The sequence below is a fragment of the Zophobas morio genome, unplaced genomic scaffold (genome assembly GCF_036711695.1).
Source record: "Zophobas morio isolate AGI-343-1 ecotype UQ-CSIRO unplaced genomic scaffold, CSIRO_AGI_Zmor_V1 ptg000863l, whole genome shotgun sequence".
Lineage (NCBI taxonomy): Eukaryota > Metazoa > Arthropoda > Insecta > Coleoptera > Tenebrionidae > Zophobas > Zophobas morio.
The window spans coordinates 1-20,233 of NW_026972965.1; the positions used below are offsets into that span (position 1 = coordinate 1).

Sequence of the window (20,233 nt, forward strand, 5' to 3'; positions counted from 1 at the left end):
AAAAACAGAAATTTCTGAGATCTTCTCTAAAGAGTAAGGCGTTTAACTTATAAATCTTCTGAAAGCTAAAGATCATTCCGTTGTTTTTGGCTTGAATATTAATTGTTAATTTTTTTATTGGGAATTCCATAAAACAGCATCTATTACAATAAGCAAACCGCTCTAGAGTTTTTCAAGTTTTACGATTTTTCAGGGAAAAGTTTTGAAGAAGCATTACGGTTGGGCGATATATAAATTATTTTATTAATAAATTTATAAATTAATTCAATTTGAAAGGTTTTTTTTTTCAACGTTTGCGCTGAGTGGCGAAACACAAGAACGTTCGAGAATTTTAGAGTACTTTTCCAACAGGTATTACGATTGCAATCCTGCTGAGTTTTCGGGAACGGATGAATGTTTTTCTCTAACTTTTGCTGTACTTTATTTTTCATTTTCATTTTTCTATTTTTTCGTATAGCCTATTTTAACTTAAGGTTGTTCTTTTAAATACGGATCTGCACTCTGAAGGCGTTGAAAACAAAATGAGTGTATCTGATTTTGTTAAGAATTTCAAAGCTTTACATCCAGAAGGCTCTTGGCCAGAGGAGCGACTAAAGGCATGCTTCTTTCCTACAGTCGAGACACTCGACTTATATATATATATATAGAAAGTTTACTACAGCATCAAAAAGTGTGAGCTCGGCTATCCCCCGCCCTCACACTTCTACCAAAATTCCTTTTGTCGCCCCGACAGCCTTCCCCCCGGCGCTGGCGCTGATACTTCTCGCTCGCTTAGCCGCAAAATAAAGACTCTTTTAAGGCAGGAAAGAGGGAAAGGGGCGCGCTTTAGCACCATCACCGTGACGCTGACTACACCACGGGACGACACGAGGTCGGAGGCGCATCGTTCCTCATTACTTGCAAAGGAGTCGTTTGTCGCCCTGCAGGGATTTTGCAAAGTTAATTATAAGTTTGTGGACTTAAGAAAAAAAGTTAATGCTCTACTTTTTGTTGGACTTATTGTTCTCCGCTTATGAAGATATTATTAGTGGGAAGGAACTTTTAGACCTTTTAAAAAGTGGTCTCTATTCTGGATGACACTAAGGCCCCCGTATTTAGAATTTTATATACCTGAAAAATTTAAAGATAAAAGGCTTTACTACAGGATCACGGTCTTTCTTCTTATAAAACTGTATAAATTATAAAGCATTTCTAATGGAAACATTTACAGGTGCACCACTCCTTTAGTAAAATACCCAAAGTCAATCATGCAAATCGGTTTGTGTTTTGCGGTAACGACGGAAGAGAAATCTATATATCCTGTGAGAGCTCCGAGAAGTGCAGTGTAAGCCTACGTAAAACCATCTCGTTTGCAATATCTGTGGTCTTCTTTTTTTAATACCAACCAATTCCACCAAAAGTTGAACTGCCCCTGGCTCTTGTTAGTCAATGAATTCCTGTGTTACCCTTAAAAAGGGCATGGTTGCGCATAAGAGCATAGCTAGTAGACATACAAAAGAAGTTTTCTCTTCGCCTCTCTCTATTTTGTGCGTAACTAACTCCGTCTTATGTGCATTATGCGTTAGGAGTGGCTGAACGCCATAAATAAAACAGCAGCGTATGTCTCCATGTCGCCGTTGGGTAGACCCATTGGCACGAAACCAACCACCTTCCAGCGACCGATCCTTCCGACCACGGACAGCCAAGGAATCAGGGTATGAGCGGAAAGCTCTTTTTGTGCGTTGGGATTGGGTATCTCCTATAGACACGACAGATCTCCATGTGTAAAAGACAAATAGCTTCGTTTGAAACGGAGCTTCGGGAGCTGCTGAATAGTCCTCAGAAAAATGTTAGAGAAAGACTGAATGGTTAGCTATGAAGTATTCCGATTACATATCTCTTATTAGCTCCCTATATTTAGACGCGAAAGTTAAATACTGGATGGACAACCTTGATTATGTCCAATACGAGCTCGAGGTTCCCATATAAATATCATCGAGGCACCATTTGTAATGCACTGATAACTCTTATGATATTTACAAGAGATACCGAACGTACTTGAAACTCCTGTGCACCAATGGCGGATAGTTTATATCTCAAAGAAAATGGCTAAAAAAAGTTATGACTTGCCGCAGTCGTATTCTAATGGCCATAATAAAAGTATACACTATAAGCATATTGAACTGCTCAGTATTACCCTTGCAAGCAAGCGTTTAACAAGACCAATTATTGCCGTATCTCCTTGCTGTCCTGAGCAACCGCTCCGCTCATGAGACACCTGAATTGCGGACACCGTGACTTTTTTTTTCAATACAGAGTTAAGTAAGACGGCATTTAAAAAGACTTTTCACAATCAGTCTAATATGAAAAGTTTGCAGCGTTACGAAAAGTTTCCACTTTTTTTTATATACAAAAAAAGGCATTAACGACGTCTTCGAGTGATGCAGATGTTTGCATTGCCGCACTAATTTGATTGGCTTGGTTGACAAATGCAATATCATAATACTCTTCTCGCAGGAGCTTAAAGTTTTTTGTTTCTTTTAGCCCCTTCAAATTGGTTACCACTGAAAATAGGAGTTGTAACTTTATTTTAACCTTAAAAATAATAAAACCAACACTTTTGAAGGGCCTGCAAATCATTATTTTTTTGATCTATTGCGGCTTCCAATGAACTTATATCTTTTTAGCTTTGCACTACTTTATACTCCTCCTCCTCCGTCAGCGACTGACCACATGAAAGAAAAAAAAAAAGTTTATCTTTTATAAAAAAAGAAATCACTTTTGTCCGTTTCTGTAGAACGTTGTTCAAGTTTTCGTTTTCCGTTAATGATATTTTAAGTTTAGATTTGCACACTCGCAACTCCCTATGAAGTTTTCCGATAATATCATTGGCCTGTCTACCACAAACCACGTGGGGAGACTTTTAAGGTCGTTGCTACGAGCACAGCACAAAATAAGCGCCACCTTTTCCACTTCTTTATTGGCAGTTAAAAGCTGCTCTTCAATTCTTTAATGTACTTTTTTGATTTTTCTGCGCTTTTAGAGAGTTTTTCCTCCAAATTTTTTATGTCATTTTTGTGTTTGATTTGAAGTTCAGAAACGTAGGCCTTTAGATCTTCTACTCCGTTTTCCTTCACGTTCTGAAAATAAGCAATAATAACAATAATGTATAATGGTCAAACGAATAATCTAAGTAAAACCTTTTCTTTCTCTAAATCTTTGAATTTTAAATTCGCACGAGATAGAAGATCCGCGTGTTGATCATTAATTAACTTTATCTTTTCCCCCAATACTTTTTTGTATTCTTCGCTGGAAGCTTTATGTGAGTGGTACTCATCAAGAGCCTTTTTATATATAATTTGACTAAAAATTTATAGTATTAAAAAAAAAGAAACTGTTTGCAGCTTTTTTTCAACTCATCAATCTTTTCTGATAAAAGATTTTTATCTTCCTTAAGAGTTTTTATATTACTTTGAGCTGATTTTCTCTCTTCCGACTATTGAATAACTTGTTTGAGATTTTTAGTAAAATTTAAGCATCCTTTATACCAGTTTAAGTTTAGCATCTTGAAGGCATTTATTATCTGTTTTGCTTTTTTCTACAAATTCATCTTGAAAAAAAATTAATTTTAAATTATAAAAGCGCTAAAGTACAGCATTCATATAGTGGAAACTTCCCATCAACTGCTGCATTTTCAGCTCTTGACTTTTTTTAATTCTTTTATGTTGTTTAAATAATAATAAATTAAGAAAGCCTAAGAAAGTATAATCTATAAAATTATGATTAGTACACAAAAAACGCGTGGCCCGCCGATCAGCAAAATTATAATTTGCATTATAACTTAATTTTTTTAATTAAATAATAACTAACTTTTTATAAACTTATTGTAAAATTAAAAATTTCGTGATAAATCTTTTTTCTTTTATTTGAAAATAACTTATATTAATTTCATAATTCTTTTATACATCAAATTTACTAAACTTTTCGATCTCAATAAGTTACCTTGACGACTCTTCACGTAGTTCTTCTAACTTTAGTCCAAGGGTTTTATTTTCTTCCTTTTGGCAAAATTCTCAATTAATTTTTTTTTAATTAACTACAAAAGTACAGTTTTGTTTTTCATAACGGACAAGAGATGATCCGTTAATTCTATATCTTTGGCCCTTTGCAAGGGAAGCGATAAGTGGATCTTTAATAAAAATTAATTAAAGAAAAAATTATGCTGAGAAATAAAAAACAAAGCATAACTTTACAAGTTTTCTGAAGGAATTAATTTCAACAATATTTAGAAGCCAATTGTTTTCGGATTCTATTGGATCAGTCTTGCTTAACAAAACTATAAAACTAAAAAAATAATCACTATTTAAAATTCATTAATTAATAGTAACGAATAAATAAAAATTTATAAAAACAGATGTTTTTTGTTATACTAAAATCTTCATAATTATATTTTTAAAAGTAATAAAAGTTTTGAAGTGTTAAATATTGTATAGTTTTTAGAGAATAAATTCTTTATACAAAATAAAAATATACTTTGAATGCTTATCATCTTCAAGGCACTTCTTAACAAGTTCAGTAATTTCTCTGGCAAAATTTGAAAACTCTACAAAAAGTCCTTGTTCTTCTTTTAACCTAATTAAAATAATATCTAAGATTGAAAAAATTAATAAATAAATTATTTGCAAACACTAAATGTTTCTCCATTAAGTTCGTTATAAAAATGTATCCACAAATTTTCTTTATCTGTAAAAGAAAGTTGAAGAGTCTACTTTATTATAAATAAATAGGAAACCATAATGAATTAGAATTTAATTTTTAAAATCAAATTAGTAAATATTATAGAGCATAAGACACGACCTGGGAAGTAGTCGTAGTAATCTCGCATATAAATAATCTTTTCTTATTCTAATAATATTTACGTTATATTATATATTGTAAATCTTAAAAGTAAAAAGTGTACACAATGAGTTTGAGAAATACTGTGCTGCACCGGTATTGTAATTTGCATAGTGCTTACAGTTTTTGAAGTTTTAAAGATTTTATTCAACTAAAGAGAAGGGTGTAGATGCCATGAAACAGGTTTTACAAGTAGAATAAAGTTAAGGATATGAAAAGTTAATAGCTTAGTTACTATTATTTTGTATAAGTAAAAAAATCTGCATGACAATTTGTACGTAACGCAAACTTTAGTATTTTTTTTAGGAGTTTTTCTGCCCTCGTAAGTGGTTTTTATTTATATATATATTCCTTATGCTATGGACAGGCATTCCTATTACGTGAAGTTGGTAGCTTGTCTTACAACTTAGCATTATTTCAATTATAAAAACTCTGGTATGTAGAAAAAAGCTTTTTATTCTAGAAATTTTATTTAGTCTAATTAGATGTGTACAGTTGTATATGAAGTTATAGGACCAGTTATGCTTGTACACCGCTTTTCTTGCTATAGCAGCTTTTACAAAATTAATATTTATGTTTGGTAAAAAGCAGGATATGTAAATTGGATGGAAAAAAGATTTACTTAAATACTTCACAGGTTTAAATATATAAACAAGCTGCGAAAATATATCGTTAAATTCTGTTATCTTTCGGCACTTTTAATTAAATTTGCAAGAGAGTAATATTAACCCTACTACCGGCATAACCCTGTAAGCTTACTTTCAAGCAAAATCTTATTATATACAACTATAAAATAATTTATTTTAAAAAAATAAAAAATATTTATTGTTTGATATATAAAAAATTTATTATTTGCTCAAAAATCTTTAAAATATATTTTTAGAATGTTAGACAAACTTTCGATATCAGATTAATGGCGCGTGCATCCAAAGTTAAGATTATTTCGTAAATGTATATAAGCTCCGCTCAAAGGTGAGGGGCAGCCCTTTTTGCTTTGGTCTCCGGGTCAGCCGCTGTCCTACTTAATTAAAGCATCTTGTTTTGTACCTTTTTTTTATTAGTAAGGTTTGTGATAGTAAACTCAGCAACACGCTCTTTGGCTAAGGACTTAAGTAATATATAACCAACGGAGCAACAACTATATTTTTTGCCGAATAGGCTTTAAGAATTGATATAAAACTAGAAGTCCAAAAAATGTGAATTACAGAAGACGAAGATTTGATTGGAGAGTTACTGAGATGCCTTCTTTAAAGAAATAGCATGAAATTGGGAGATATTGAAACTTTTGCTGGTTATAACATTACTTGCTTTAATATAATAAAGAAGAAGAAAAAGAGCAAGTTAGGGACTACCTGTCCAAAGCAGAAGAGTGGTATGGACCTTTGAGCTTCAAGGGATGTGAACTTCATTTCACAAATAATTTGTAAAAGAAAATTATGACAAGAACGATATATAAACAAAGGAAGGTGGTAAGTTATAAGTGCAAAAAGATTGGTCATCTGGCCAACCCTTGTTAATGTAATAATAGCTTTACAAACCCTTTCGCTTTTGTAATAAATTAAGGTTCATAATATACACAGAAACGAAAGTCATCGTATGAATAATGATAATTTTAAAAAGGAATAATAGGCTACTTCACATTCAGAAATTTGTTAGATGGCGCGGAGGAGAATTTAATTAGTGTATCCAATGTGAAGTCCTGGATGAACTAAATTAACATAAATATATTGCGTTACATCTTTTTTGAAGGAAATCGATTCAGAACACTTGGTTTGCTCTTTAAAGAAGTGGAAATATAGGGCATTAACCAACATTTAGACATTTGTATCGTTGATCACATCCTACCTAATAATATCAACTTAGCAATCGTAGCGGAAGATTCAAGAAAGTTTGGTGGTAAACTAGTGAACATATCCCTTTACCATTTAAATGAAAACGAATATAGATTACAAAAAATTAAGTTTTCTAAACAACCAGATGAAATTATTATTGCAGAGCTTGGATGAAGTGAAAACAATCATGTGTTGTGAACGGTCAAAAATATTGTTAAAAACATAAAACTTGGAGGTGAAGTTTTACTACGAAGATGATTTGAAGTTAGCTATTAAGTTGTATAATCTTCGTCGGAACTCCGATAAAAGAAGTGTTATGAAACTTGGACTACTTTAAATAAAACTAAAAGAAAATTACAAGCCTGTATGGCGTAAATACGAAATAAAAGATTTGAACGTAATATGAAGGTAATTTTAAGAGGGTGGACACTTATTAAAGATAAGTACGCTGGAACTAACAATGATTGGGATTGGAATCCTAGGCAGGTAGTATTAGAAAAAACTTGAGATAGGATGGATGGCAGCTTCTCAGGTATATGGGCCTACCAAATAAATCCGAGGTGTGCGATGCACTTAAAGGTATGAACGCACAGTGCATCATAGTAAGGTATAAAATTACTAAAGAAAAATTTAATTTTATTATTTGTTGATTTCACAGGCTGATAGCTTCGAGAACTAGTATATTATTAAATAATAAAGATCGTTTTAGACCAAACTATTTCCGCAAGATATTTTGTAGTAATATAAAAGCAACCTTTACTAGCCTAAATTATTAATATTAACCATGAGCAAGTCCGGCTAACTGAGGCCGTTAATAATTATATTTTAAATTCAATAACTATCTTTTAAGATACTAGAAATTCAAAGTGGGTAGCAAATGTCTTTGCGGAATTAAAACTCGAGTTCAACTTTATTCTCGTTTTCATTAGATATTTTTCTCAGTTAGGAAACTTGCCTATTATAGAAGGTAACAATTCAAAAGTATCCTATTACACTACTTATAAAAGGCATTCAGACCACGAAGCTAACTATAAGTAACCTCTAAAGCTTTAAAGCTGTTGGGAAAGACGCACTTTACTACAAAAAAGTGAAGGTGCATCGGGGCTGTCTGCCTCTCTAAACCTTATGCTTTGAAAAAAATTTTAATAAATTAAAAGGAGTATCTGAAAAATATATTTAGCTCTCAAATACAAGCACACCCTTGAATGAACTCCTATGCGAAAAAAAAAAACAAAGAACTTTTAGTTATGTGACCCACTTCAACTGATATTCCTGTTTTAAGGACAGGGAATTCAACTCTACAGTACTCCTGGTGCATTACAGTAGTTAAAATTATATTTTTGTATTACTATATTAAAAGTTCTTTCAAGAGCCTGGAGCATAATGAACGGGGAAGCACAGTTTTCCCTTGAAGCTCAGGCCCCCTTACGCTAAAAAGTAGACGACCATCTTAAAGGGACAAGACATTTTTGTGAACTTTTCAATATTACTGAAAATATTAAATTTTTTTGTCATAGTCGGATATTTATGTTGCATTCTACTAACTATAAGCTGTTTCAACTCTAAGCCCTCAAAGCCTTTTAACCCAGATAAATGATAAAAAGAAGACACCGCTAAACCTCATACTTTTAAAAGACAAGCTTTTTAATACATAAAAAAAGCCTCAATCCAAAGAAAGAACTGACCGAACTTAATAAGAAACTTTAAGAATGAATGATGCCTTGGCTAAATCCGAGGGCTTGCCGCTATTGAATTTCTAAGGTATTTAAATCCTTCCCACAAATTATTAGTTATACCACCAGAATTTAATGAAAGCAGCGCTTATTTGCTAAAGGTAAATCTAAACGTCTTTGCAAAATGCTTTTCTAGTCCTCTGAGGCTTTTACTACAATTTACGAAAAGGGGCGCTCCTTAGCATTCCATTTGACTTCATTATACCAGCTGCGAAGTATTTACAAATATAACTGACACTGTGAGACCAGATAGTATATATAATCTTTCGCTTAAACATTTTACTACTAACGCTACTGCATTAACAAGCGAGCCCTCTAACTTGATATTAACTACATTCGACTTTCCTAAACGTTAAAAGTTAGCTCAAGTTCTTTCAATTTTCAATTTAAAAAAAAAATTGGGAAAAAAAATTTTTAAGGGAACTATCGGTCTACTTAATTCTAATACCCCTAAATCGGTAAAGTTGCGGAGGCTAATACTTGCGGATTAAAAATACTTTATAGAGGAAGAGGATAGTATTTCAGTTCACAAAATTATTTCCGTGAGAAGCGCTCTACTTCCAACGAATCCTAAGGCCTTTAGATTGTATAGCCAGAACCTTTAACCTTCGTAAAAAAAACACCGCTTAGTATACTTAGACGTTGAGAAAGCCTACTACAAAGTTTGGCATAACGAACATTTATGTAAGAGAATCGAGTTCCACTGTTTCATGTCCCTAGTCCATAAAGTATAATTTTTTCGAACAGAACTTTTATAGTCAGCATAGGAGCAACTAATTCGATTACAAGAGGCTTAAACACGGTATAAAACACGACTTTATCTTTAAACTTTAAAAACTTAATTTGTTTACCGGAAAATGTTTACTTTTAAAATAAAATTCAAAGCTCCAAGCGCTAAAGATGTTAAGTACTTTGGAAAAAAGTAAACGCTACTAAATATGTTTTATACCCGTTAGTATGTAGAAGCAGAAAACTCCATTATTAAAATGAGCTGCTTACATATAAATCTAAATTCTTTACTTCTGTTGGTTTTACTTTGATTGTCGCATAATTAACTGCTAATTCTGTTATATATGGTGCCTGTCAATATTTTTTTGATAAGCCATCTGTGGAACTTTCGGTAGCCTGTCTCCTATCTTTTAAAGTTCAGATGGCCATTCACTCTTCTGCTTTGGACATGCAGTTTTTAGCTTGCTTTATTTCTCCTCTTTAAAATATTGAAGCAATCATTGTTATAAACAGCAATAGCTTAATATCTTCCCAATTCATTATCTCTTTCAAAAAGGCCTCTCAGTAACTCCCATTTTATAATATTTCCAACTTCCTATAAAAACGTTAACAATGAAAGCTGCGTGTGACATAGCCTCGGCCCAGGATTCAGGGGGTCAATCTGCTTTCCTTACCATGGCTTTGGTCATCTCTTAAAGAATGCCATTATAGCTTTCAGCTAGAAGATTGTAGGGCAGCGTATCAGGAGTGGTAAACGTCTGCACATAATTTTAAAATGTATATTATTAAACTCAGCTCCATTGTCCGAGTGTAGGCATTCAACTTCGAACCCGTAGGCAAATGTTGATGGCGAGAGAGACCATTTACAATTGCAAAAGACACTGTATGGCGCAAGACAAGCAGGATTTCTTTCAATTAAATATTTTGTGTCCAAAGTAAAAGAAATCGGATTTTTGCAGTTAAGTTAGAAACCTGTGTATTTGTAAACGCATGAGGCGATTATGCTTATTTATGTTGACGATTTTAAGGTTTATACTAGTGATATACAGAGGCTCGATATAGGAAAAAAAAATTGAATATTGACTTAAAGTAAGCTCCCACAAGCTCCATTTATTGGGATGGATTAAAAATACTCTCCCAACGGATTTTGGTTAGACCAAATAGTTCATATTAGAAGAATATTAATTGGTTTTGAAATGGAAAATTGCAAACCCAAAGCATGTTGACCTACAGGAGGACGTTATCTTTAACTTCCCTTATCAGGAACTGGTGGGGTTCCTACAGTTTCAAAAATGCTTGTAAGAGACCCGATATTTAAACAGCCGTCATTAAGCTCTTACTACGCATGATTACTTATATTGGGAAGCATTGGAAGGCAGAAAAATCAATATTAAAATATCTAGATTCGAGCAAAAAATTTCGCCTTAACGCTATAAAAGGGGATAAACATGAATTGATATTTATTCCTATGCAAGTTATAAGTCAGAACTCGACCGACGATCAAGACCGGAATTTTAATACTAACCAATAAATTTCCCGTTGTCTGGGAATCTAAAAATAAGGAATTATTGCGACATCTTCAGGGGAAGTTGAGCATATCTTATTAGTCGCCCCTGTTAAATATTTTAAATGGATCAAAACTGTTTTAGGTGTACTTAGGTTTATACTTAATTACCCCTTGACGATTAAGTAGATGATCGACCTTTAGTTCACTTTGCCCGTAACAGAAGTGTCACTAAAACTTTTTCGCCATATAGACATTACATATCATTTTATTAAAGAAGAAATTGAGAAAACGATTATCAAAATAGAATATTGTTTAACAATCGAAATGCTGTCCGATATCCTTACTAAATGTTTGGTGGGTAAACCATTTATCAAAATTGACAATCCCTAAATTGGGTTGACGGAGGGTATGAGTCTAGCACAATATAGCTGGCCCTCTGACTTATGGAACAAAATTAGCTTACACTCGTGATGTATACTAGGGTTGACTTCCTGAGACAATCCTCTGTGAAAAGCAAGGAAGGTACTGTGGTAAATCGATATGTTCACCTATAGCATATTTGACGGAAACAGTTAAGGTTCATACGTACTTTTGCTTGTAGCGTCACTAACTGCGTGCGAAGACCTTTTTTCATAATTGGGCTATGAATTGAGCAACTTAATAGCACTGTCCCAAGTCCATGGGACAGAGGTCTGTTCAGAATAGATTGGTTTACTATTTTGAATAAAGACAGGTTAATAGTGCTTGTACTGTACTTCTGTTATCTTCGGATTATCGCTTTTATACTCTTGGTACTACTTTCCTCTCGTGACCAGCTTCGGGCTGGGTGGACTGTTTCTGTCTTTCCGCCTTGTCCTGTGGCTAGGTTTGGCCACTGAATAATAGCGCTGGTTACTATATCGGATTGACTCTGGTATGGTACTAGCACTGTTATAGACAGTGCTATTGTCTAGTATACTTAGAATGAGGCTGGAGAGCCCAGAGTGGAAATAATCAACCCAATTATGACTGTTTTAAATGATACAGCATAATCTTACCATATATGGAACTGTTAAGCACATTGATACAAATTAAAGATTAGAAATATTAGTCGGAAATAGATTCGGTTCCCTGGAAATGGATAATCCTAAATTGGAGTATAAAGGGCGGTTTACCATTAGGAACCAAGAACAAGTTCTTGATGTTTAAGGGATTTCCTTGGTTTGTATGCGCCTACCTACTAGCCCAGTGGAGGAGTGGACAATTTTCTATCTTGATCTTTATTCATATATATTTAGTATCTTTAAGTGTCAAACAATAAATTAACTTTGCGACTCTCCAAAGTAACAAAGCACTAACAACTCAGAGCTCGAATCAGGAACGATTCTTTGGTTTTAAATGTCTTAACTAAGTCCAAACATCGAAAATGAAGCTAACCATGTTGCTCTAGCGTACCTCCGGTTTAAACAAAACAAAGCTAAACAGTAAATCTCTAGCTATCTTCTTGAATAACCCATGCCACTGTGTTCTAATTTTACCTATGTCAATACTTTTTATTGCTCCACAAGCATATACTTTAATGATGGACTTATACATTTAATAATAACTAATTTTTTTAAAATAAAAAAATACGCCAAAGTAATTTTTTTACAAAAATTTTACCTTTACTTCTTGAAGCAAACCCGCCAAAAAATTTAGCTGATGCTCCATTGGGCATATATTTCTTGAGTTCATAGTCGGCCCAAGGAGCGTGTTGACATAACCAGAGGAAGTAGAGTTCATTAAACCCAATTTCCATCAGGGAGTGTGAAGGCAAAGTGTATACGGTAATTTTAATGTATTTCCCTTTTTATTATTCTCTTTTTTATAGTTTAATGGCGTGCGTATATATTTATAATAATAAAAAGGCATTAAGCAAGGACGCAACGCTCAGTTCCCGGTACTTAATACCCACGCCCCTATTGTATTGTTGCGTATGCCGAAGTGCCATAAATGGACCCTCAGTATACTAAAAATGTTTCGGAATAATAGGAAAAATACAAATACAAAATTTCAATATAAATAAATAAAATTAACCATCCTTCCTTTTTATAAACTTGCCACCTCTGCTATATTATTTTGTTAATATCTAACCTTTCCTGCTCTTAATTTGCTTGACTGGATCTGTTGTGGTAATAAAGGGGGACTACTTATTTTAAATATTATATATATATTTTTTCTAATAAATAATTATAACTTTATTCTTACTTTGGATGGCCGCTATCCGTAATAGTGTCATTCTAACAATCGTATTAAGCTCCTCCTGTATCCTATAAACTATTTTCAAGTTCCCTAATTTTAAAATCTTGTGAATATGGAGGAATATATGGGGTAAAGTGAGCAGGATAAGCAGAGGGATGAGGAATTAATGAAAAATCTAGAGTTTCAGAGAGAGGATATTAAAACATTCAGCGATTATGATCAATTTTACTTTCTCATTTAAAAACAGAACCTGGGAGAGAAGTGGAGGATGGCTGTGGTAAGCCGATAGTACAGAAGGAAGAGCTTAAAAAAATGAAATTCTATAATGCTACGGCAGAATAAGGCGTGGAAGAAGTTTTTTAACAAGAAAGTGCAAAGATCTTTCTAGATGGAATGGTCACTTTAAGGAGTTTATAACATTCTAAAAATGGTACGGCTAAAAGTTCGTATTATTTTAATGGTATTAAACCGTGACGGTCATAATCTAATTTACAAGAGCTTTACTGTTGCTTAATGCTATGCTGGTTCACCTTAGATCTAATAGTGTAATCTGAGTGAGAGATTGAGTTAGGTGTATAGATTATACCCAACTTATTCGGCCAGTAGCAGTTTAATATAGGAAAAGTTAAAAAATTTTGTATTCGTTAAGTTAGATACTGGTCCGGATAGGATTTACAATGGTGACAGGGTTTATGAAAAAGCATAGAGATCGCAAAGGGTTTTATGACCTTTAATAGTAAATAAAGAGTAGTTTATTCCTTAACCATATTTTGCCAAAAGGCATTGATTAGAATTCTTGGGGAAGAGGGCTTTAATAAAAACGACTAAGAGGTAAAAGGTGACCTTGTAATGCGCGACATGGAACTTGCTAACTTTACAAGTAATGAAAAGGGAAGGATGTAGATATCCTCATATTTGATCAAAAAAAAGAAGATCCGATTGTTCTGGTAGAAAGTTAAGTTCTTTGAAAGGACGATAACGTGTTAAGCTTGGGGTTGTCAAATATGGGTGGTCATCCCGTGAGCGTTTATTCTCTGAACTATGTTTTCAGTTCTCACTTGTAATTGGCATAATTCCCTACTGGGTTTTCGTTTGATCTTTGATATTTCATATGCATTTCTTATAACTGGTATATTTGGCTTTCAAATAGAGATAATAAAGGATATGACTCTTTTATGGTCGGTTTTTTAGGTAGCCTTGGGACTTTACGTACTACTGAGAGTAAGCAATATCTTTTGTTATTAACAAGAAATCCCAAGGAGTACCATTCACAGCTTCTTGCACAATCTACTCCCGTTATTGTATATAAGGCCTTTTTCCACTCGAAGACGTTACCGGAGTTCACTAGTTAGAAAAATCATTATAAGTGCGACTAAAATCTTTTCTAAATCAGTGTTTCTATATTAAAGTGATAACGCAATTTTTATCTGCTAAAAATCTGTGGTATAGTCTTTCTTTAAATTGCTAGCCTTAGACAATAGTCGAGGTAAACCACCCAAGGAGTGAAAAATAAAGAAAAGAAAAAACTCTACTTGATCAAACATAAAATTATATACAAAGAATAAAATATTTTGAAAACATGTAATTAATTTCTAATGTTATAAATCAAAAAGAAACGGTATCTATTAATTAACTTCTTAAATATAATATCTATTAAAATAAATTAAATGGGGTTAATGAACAACTTACATGCTCTAAGAAGATCATTTTGATATTACCTCTCGCCCCCTTACAGCAAAAGTACCCAAATAAAAAAGTTGATCCCTAAACTTTCTGGAGGAACATGGCCAGATAATATTTTAGTAAGGCCATCGAGCGAGCATTTTCTCTATAAAATTTTTGTGTAAGTCTTTCCCTACTAAGAATCTCATTCACATAGTGGTAATAACGCAAGTCTATATGCCCAGACTATTTACCTCTGTTTTGTTTTAAAAGAGCATCATGCATTGCTAGAAGGTTATCAATATAAGCTTTTTGTGGTGATACAGGTGGAAGTAGTACCAAAGATTGTTGAAGCCTATATCCAAGGCAGGATAATAAAGTAATATACTACGCTTCAATGAAGGAAAGTGCAATAATACTTTGTTTCTTGGATTTTTAAACTATAGAAACCTTTGACGGTGATAATATCCCGTATCAACTCCTTTCATTGTACTTATATCTAAAGGTCGCTTCAGTGTAAATTTAATTGAACTTTGCTATTTTCATTAAAGCGGTTTTATGCCCTTTAAATACCTTAGACGTTGTTTGAATGCTTTCCAGTGCTGTGGCCGATAAGTCGTAAAACGTAGGGAGAGTTTAATAAGAGTCAGCGTAATATCGGGTCGGTACTATAGCACAAGTACTGAGTACCTGATAATGATCACATTGGTGAGTGATGTAGCTCGTTTTACGGTTCAACTTTCGGCATTGGTGCTAAACATTCTCCCGTGGTAAACATGTTATACTCTATTGTAAATCTTCTTACCAAAAGAGATTTCCTTACTATCTTCAGTTATATAAATCCAATAAATATAGTGTTTGGCACTTCTTTTGTAATCAAATTACAAGGATTTATTTAATCTCTGATCCTTTTAGTTTCAGTTATAAAAAATTCTAAATAATCCTCGTGGCAAATAACTCATTATAAGCAAGAGCCCTAAAAAAAAATATGGCTCTACGAGTGATTACGTTAAAAATAATTCTTTAAGCCTTCCGTGAGGTGGATCATACCACAAAGATCTAGCTTGTCTGCTTCCATAAAGCCTTGTTAAAAAAAGACAACTTTCTGTTAAATCTCTTTCACAGATTAAGCTAAAACCAACGCCGTTCACATAGGGTTTTTTAAAATCTAATTGTAACCAAGTTCAGGTTCGTTTTAAGTGATAAAATAATCAGAAGTCTAAGTGTTTCTTTATTAACAAAAGTTCTCATAAAAGTCGGTAACGTAGCGTTATTTGTGGTCTTGAAAGCAGATCCTTGCACGATACAGTTATGCTCCCTAAATTCTGAGCATCCAAACAATTTCTTACAGTTCGTCAGTGTCTTAAATTTATATTATCTCCCGAGTATATCGTTTAAGGACTCAAGTTCAGTTTTTCATAACTAATATGTAGAGTTCCTCACGCATCCCCTCAAATTCATTAATAGGAACTCGACTCTAACCGTTGGCTAATAGCACTTTCTTCTCCTCTGCTTTTAATATCAATTACAACTTTTTAATTGTCGTATGTTGCTTCAAAAAGATACTTTTTAACTTTGGTAATATGCTCTTGAAAAATCGGTTAGTACATGGCCTATGCCTTCTTCAATTTCGTCGAAACTGCATTCTTCATTTAGTACAAATAAATTATGTGTTAAAAAGTTGACTGTTGTCTCAGGGAGAATGGAAATGAGGTACAAAGTTTATCATAAATTAAGTTACATACTGGGCAGATTAGAAGAAACCAAATATCCGTTTTACTCTTTTTTAACTTGGAACACTATTCTTTTTTTTTGGGAAAGACAAGCTATTAACTATACATAAGAGGAGAAGGGGACGGATGATTGCTCATCGCCTTGCTCCAAAAAAGATATGTTAAGTTTGCTTGCCAGCTTTTGAAAGATAAGGGTTTTCATATAAAGTTGAAAAGTAAATTATTTTGAACGTTGCAGTTGATTAAATATTTGTTCAATAAATAGTAAAGGAGGGACTTTAGCCGTGAGCATTTGTTAATTTAGCATGCCGTTTAGTAAAAATAGATGTCACGTACCTGCCTGAGGATATATAAATTATTCTGCTCTTTATTTCCTTAATGAACGTGTTGTAGTGTAAAAAGGCAACCTAATTACTGCGTGTATCATATATTAATGAATATTAATAATATTAATACACTAACTCCTACCTTGAGTATATGTATATATACACTTTTAAAGCTGCACTTGAAAATGGTAATAATCGGATGTTGGCTTAAGCCCTCAAGCAGGGTGATACACTATGGTTAGCAGAATTCGTAGGGATGGGACCTTTATGCCCACTAGCTAGACCTGTCTCGGTCTGATGACTAGCTTCTATAGCTTTGAATATAGTAGAATAATAGGCTAAATAACCTAGAGCTTTACTAATTAGAAGCTGATGCGTTGTATACTGGCATTGCACCTTGATGTTATTTATTCTTATACATAACTAAGGGAGAGCTTATAGGTACTCGGGCAAACTTGCTAAGTTAGTCGTTGAGCTGCGTTCAGTGTGCAGCAAAGATCGAAGGCAGGCAATAGGACTGTTGTATTAATGAGTGACAGCTTTAAATCTACGCACTGATCCAAAGCCATGAGTGTGGTTCAGTACCAGTCTAGTTAGATGCTGGGTAATAGGGTGAACTGTAGTACTTGAAATACTATTGTGTAATCTATCCAGACTATTAACCAGCGTTCCTGTGGTATAGTAGGTCTTCGCTAGAGGATTAGTAAACTTCCGGCGGTGGCTATTCTCTCAAATAGTTATTTAACCAATATACATATATATATATCCCCTTCTAAAAAGCGTCGAGAAAGACGACGGCAGGGGATTTAGTTATTTTTAAGTTACGAGTTGTTTACTCAAGGCGCAAAAGCTGTTGCGTCATCAACTGGTGCCTCTTTGAATCCAACTTAAATTCGATTTCTACTAACTTTTTCATCCAGCGTAGTAGAAAAGCCTCCACGGTTTTGTCCCGCTGCTAAAAGTGGTGTAATGGGGCGATATTTGCTGGTGCTGGTGAGGCCTGCGAAGATTAATATAACAACACAACAGTGATTGTGTTCCCATCATTTTGGGAAGAAGTCAAGTGGTATTACAGAATTTGCAAAATAGGAATATCGCCGCGAAAGTGTTAAGTCTATAACAACTCAGTTCCTTTAGCCGTCGGGTTACGATTGAGGGGTAATGCGGTTTTTAACCTTCTTATCTTAAAAAAAAAAGTTAATAAAGTTGGAGACATGCGCTGAGCACCGCTTCATTTTCGTCACTTTTAGCTACTCTCACGCCGTTACTAAGTGGCTGAGGTTGTGTGTGGCAGCGGTTTTCTAAGCCGTTTAACAAGATGTCTTAAAAGAAGGTCTCCCTCCGTTGATCGCAACAGACACACATCCTGCAGGTTCCCCTCCCAGCAATTATTGTAGAAGACAGTCAGTTTGTCACTAGTGTATCTGTAAAGACAATTTAGCACCAGTTTGGCGTCGGAATTTTATGCAGGAGCGGCCAGGCGTGCCAACTTGCGGCGTTAACCAACAAGTGCAACTTTATGGTAGCATGCGCTCTAGTCTTCTATTCTTTAATATTGTATACTTTCTAAATTGCCTATGCTTTCTATTATTCTTTTTTATAATCAAGCGCCTTTTGTTTGGTGCTTCTTTGGAAGCTCCTTTTTTTCCTACTGTTTGCAGTTTATAAAATTGTTTTCTTCTTTCTAGCTCTTTCTCGCCCGTGCACAGCGTTGAATATTAGTTGTGCCTTACCTCTAAGCTCTTATTAGTTTTACTTTTGTGCTTCTTTTATTATTATTTTTCCTTAGCTGTTAAAGAGTTTAATCTTTTGGGCGCTTACTATTTTTAAAAAATCTTTCTATCATACAGTCCTTACAACTCTTAGTGCGCGAAAAAAATGTCGGAGTGTAAACAAATTAGATTTATGCGTATGTATAAGTGTATGGACGTAATAAAAATAACCGCAAATAATAAGTTTTTTTATCTTTCTATACCTTAATTAATAAGAAAAGACGCTTTTTTGGAGAGATTTGAGCTTTACTATAACTTGCTAAACGTAGTACACGAAACATAAGTGTACCCTATTTTTCTCAATAACAGAAAACTTAAATTAAAAAATCAAATAAAATATTGTAAATTTAGTTTTCAGCGAGTTATCTATTTGGTCAACCCTTTATAAGAAAGAGATTCAATTAGTAATAATTAAATTGCAGTTTCTCATAATAAAAAATGTTTCTAAAAGTGTTTTTGTAAAGCCCCATGAACGTATTCTTTTATTTTAAGTTTACAAAACGAAAGGGCTATAGGGAAGTTTGCGTTAAAAAATTTACTGTAAGCTAACCTTGATTGTATAAGAATCTAAACAAAAAAACAGTTCTCACTGTTAATTCCCTTTAATATTACTATAATTAATTAATTTATTATTATTACCGATCTTTCTTAATTTTTATAATTTACTGTTTATATTGAATATCGTCAGTTTTATTAAATAGACTTTATCGTATTATTTCTTTAGATTATTAAATAAAAAAATTTTAAAAATTAAATTTGATAATCCTTTTGAATTTTCAAATTACTTATACAAGTTTTTAATTGATTTTAAGCATCTTTTTAAATTCTTATTATGTAGTTCATAAAAAAAATATTACTAGTAAGCTAGCAACTTTTTTTTTTAATTTACAATTTTACTTAAAAATTGTGACTGTAAAGTTCAAACATTGAGATATGACAGAAGTTATATATTAATATTTGACATAAGCGATTTGCAACAAATAATTAAACCAAATCATAAAATTTTCAAAAAAATATAATTATAACAAGGTTTTATAACGTAAGAATTTAAATATCATTTTATAAAAAAAATTTCCGTAACGATCAAAAAAGTAAATTTATTGATTTATAGAATAATTTAATAAAAATTTAACTTATTAAATTCTGAATTTCTGTTTTTTTAAAAGAGCTCGTCTCGAGCGAGTCAACATCCATCGAAGTATTTCCCATCCGCATGTTTTGCCACGTGTAGTCCACGAAAAATGATTGCTGGATTAAAAGATTTATTCGAGAAAAATGTCTTTCCGTATATGGAAAGAGCCCCTAAAGAAAACACATTTATTAGGAAATTATAATTAAGGAATAGATAAAAAAAAGTCTCGCAATAGTTTTATTATAAAAAAAATATTTAAAAAATATAAAAAAAATATAAAAGACAAAAAAAGTAAATTTTTTGTATAAAAAATTGTACTAAAAAGTAATTTAAAAGGAAAAAAGTAAAATTTATATACTAACTTTTATTATTATATAAATATAAGTGACAGTAAAATTTATTCAAAAATAATAATAACTATAGAAATAATTATAGTAATTAATATTAATAAAAATATAATGAAATTAAAAAAAATGTATAAGTAAATCAATACTAACGATAGGAATAATTATAGTGATTACCAATAAAAATATTATAATAATAAAACTAATACCGAAATATAAATCTTCACATTTACCTTTATTATTATTTTTAAAAATTTAGTATTCATTAATGATTATTGTTAGTTTATAATATTTAATCATACAATAATAAACTAAAAAGTTTTAAGATATGATAAAGATACAAATATAATAACAAAATTTAAAAAAAA

The 20,233-nt window shown here is 32.7% G+C and overlaps 1 protein-coding gene and 1 long non-coding RNA gene across 2 annotated transcripts; one reads left to right on the forward strand and one right to left on the reverse strand.

The window, feature by feature from the left end:
- The first annotated feature begins 313 nt into the window (after positions 1-313).
- LOC135122080 (PH and SEC7 domain-containing protein-like) lies at positions 314-2,104 on the forward strand. Its single transcript, XM_064046320.1, has 9 exons — positions 314-415; positions 474-596; positions 648-971; positions 1,029-1,151; positions 1,211-1,324; positions 1,566-1,694; positions 1,745-1,847; positions 1,901-1,956; positions 2,023-2,104. Exons 2-9 carry the CDS (start codon positions 522-524, stop codon positions 2,065-2,067), a joined length of 969 nt encoding a protein of 322 aa, XP_063902390.1. The 5' UTR covers positions 314-415; positions 474-521; the 3' UTR covers positions 2,068-2,104.
- Positions 2,105-3,981: 1,877 nt separating this feature from the next.
- On the reverse strand, positions 3,982-4,302 carry LOC135122079 (uncharacterized). Its single transcript, XR_010279234.1, has 3 exons — positions 4,233-4,302; positions 4,088-4,168; positions 3,982-4,037 (listed from the first exon to the last, which is right to left on the reverse strand). It is a non-coding gene; the product is annotated as an uncharacterized LOC135122079 (long non-coding RNA).
- Between the last annotated feature and the right edge of the window lie 15,931 nt (positions 4,303-20,233).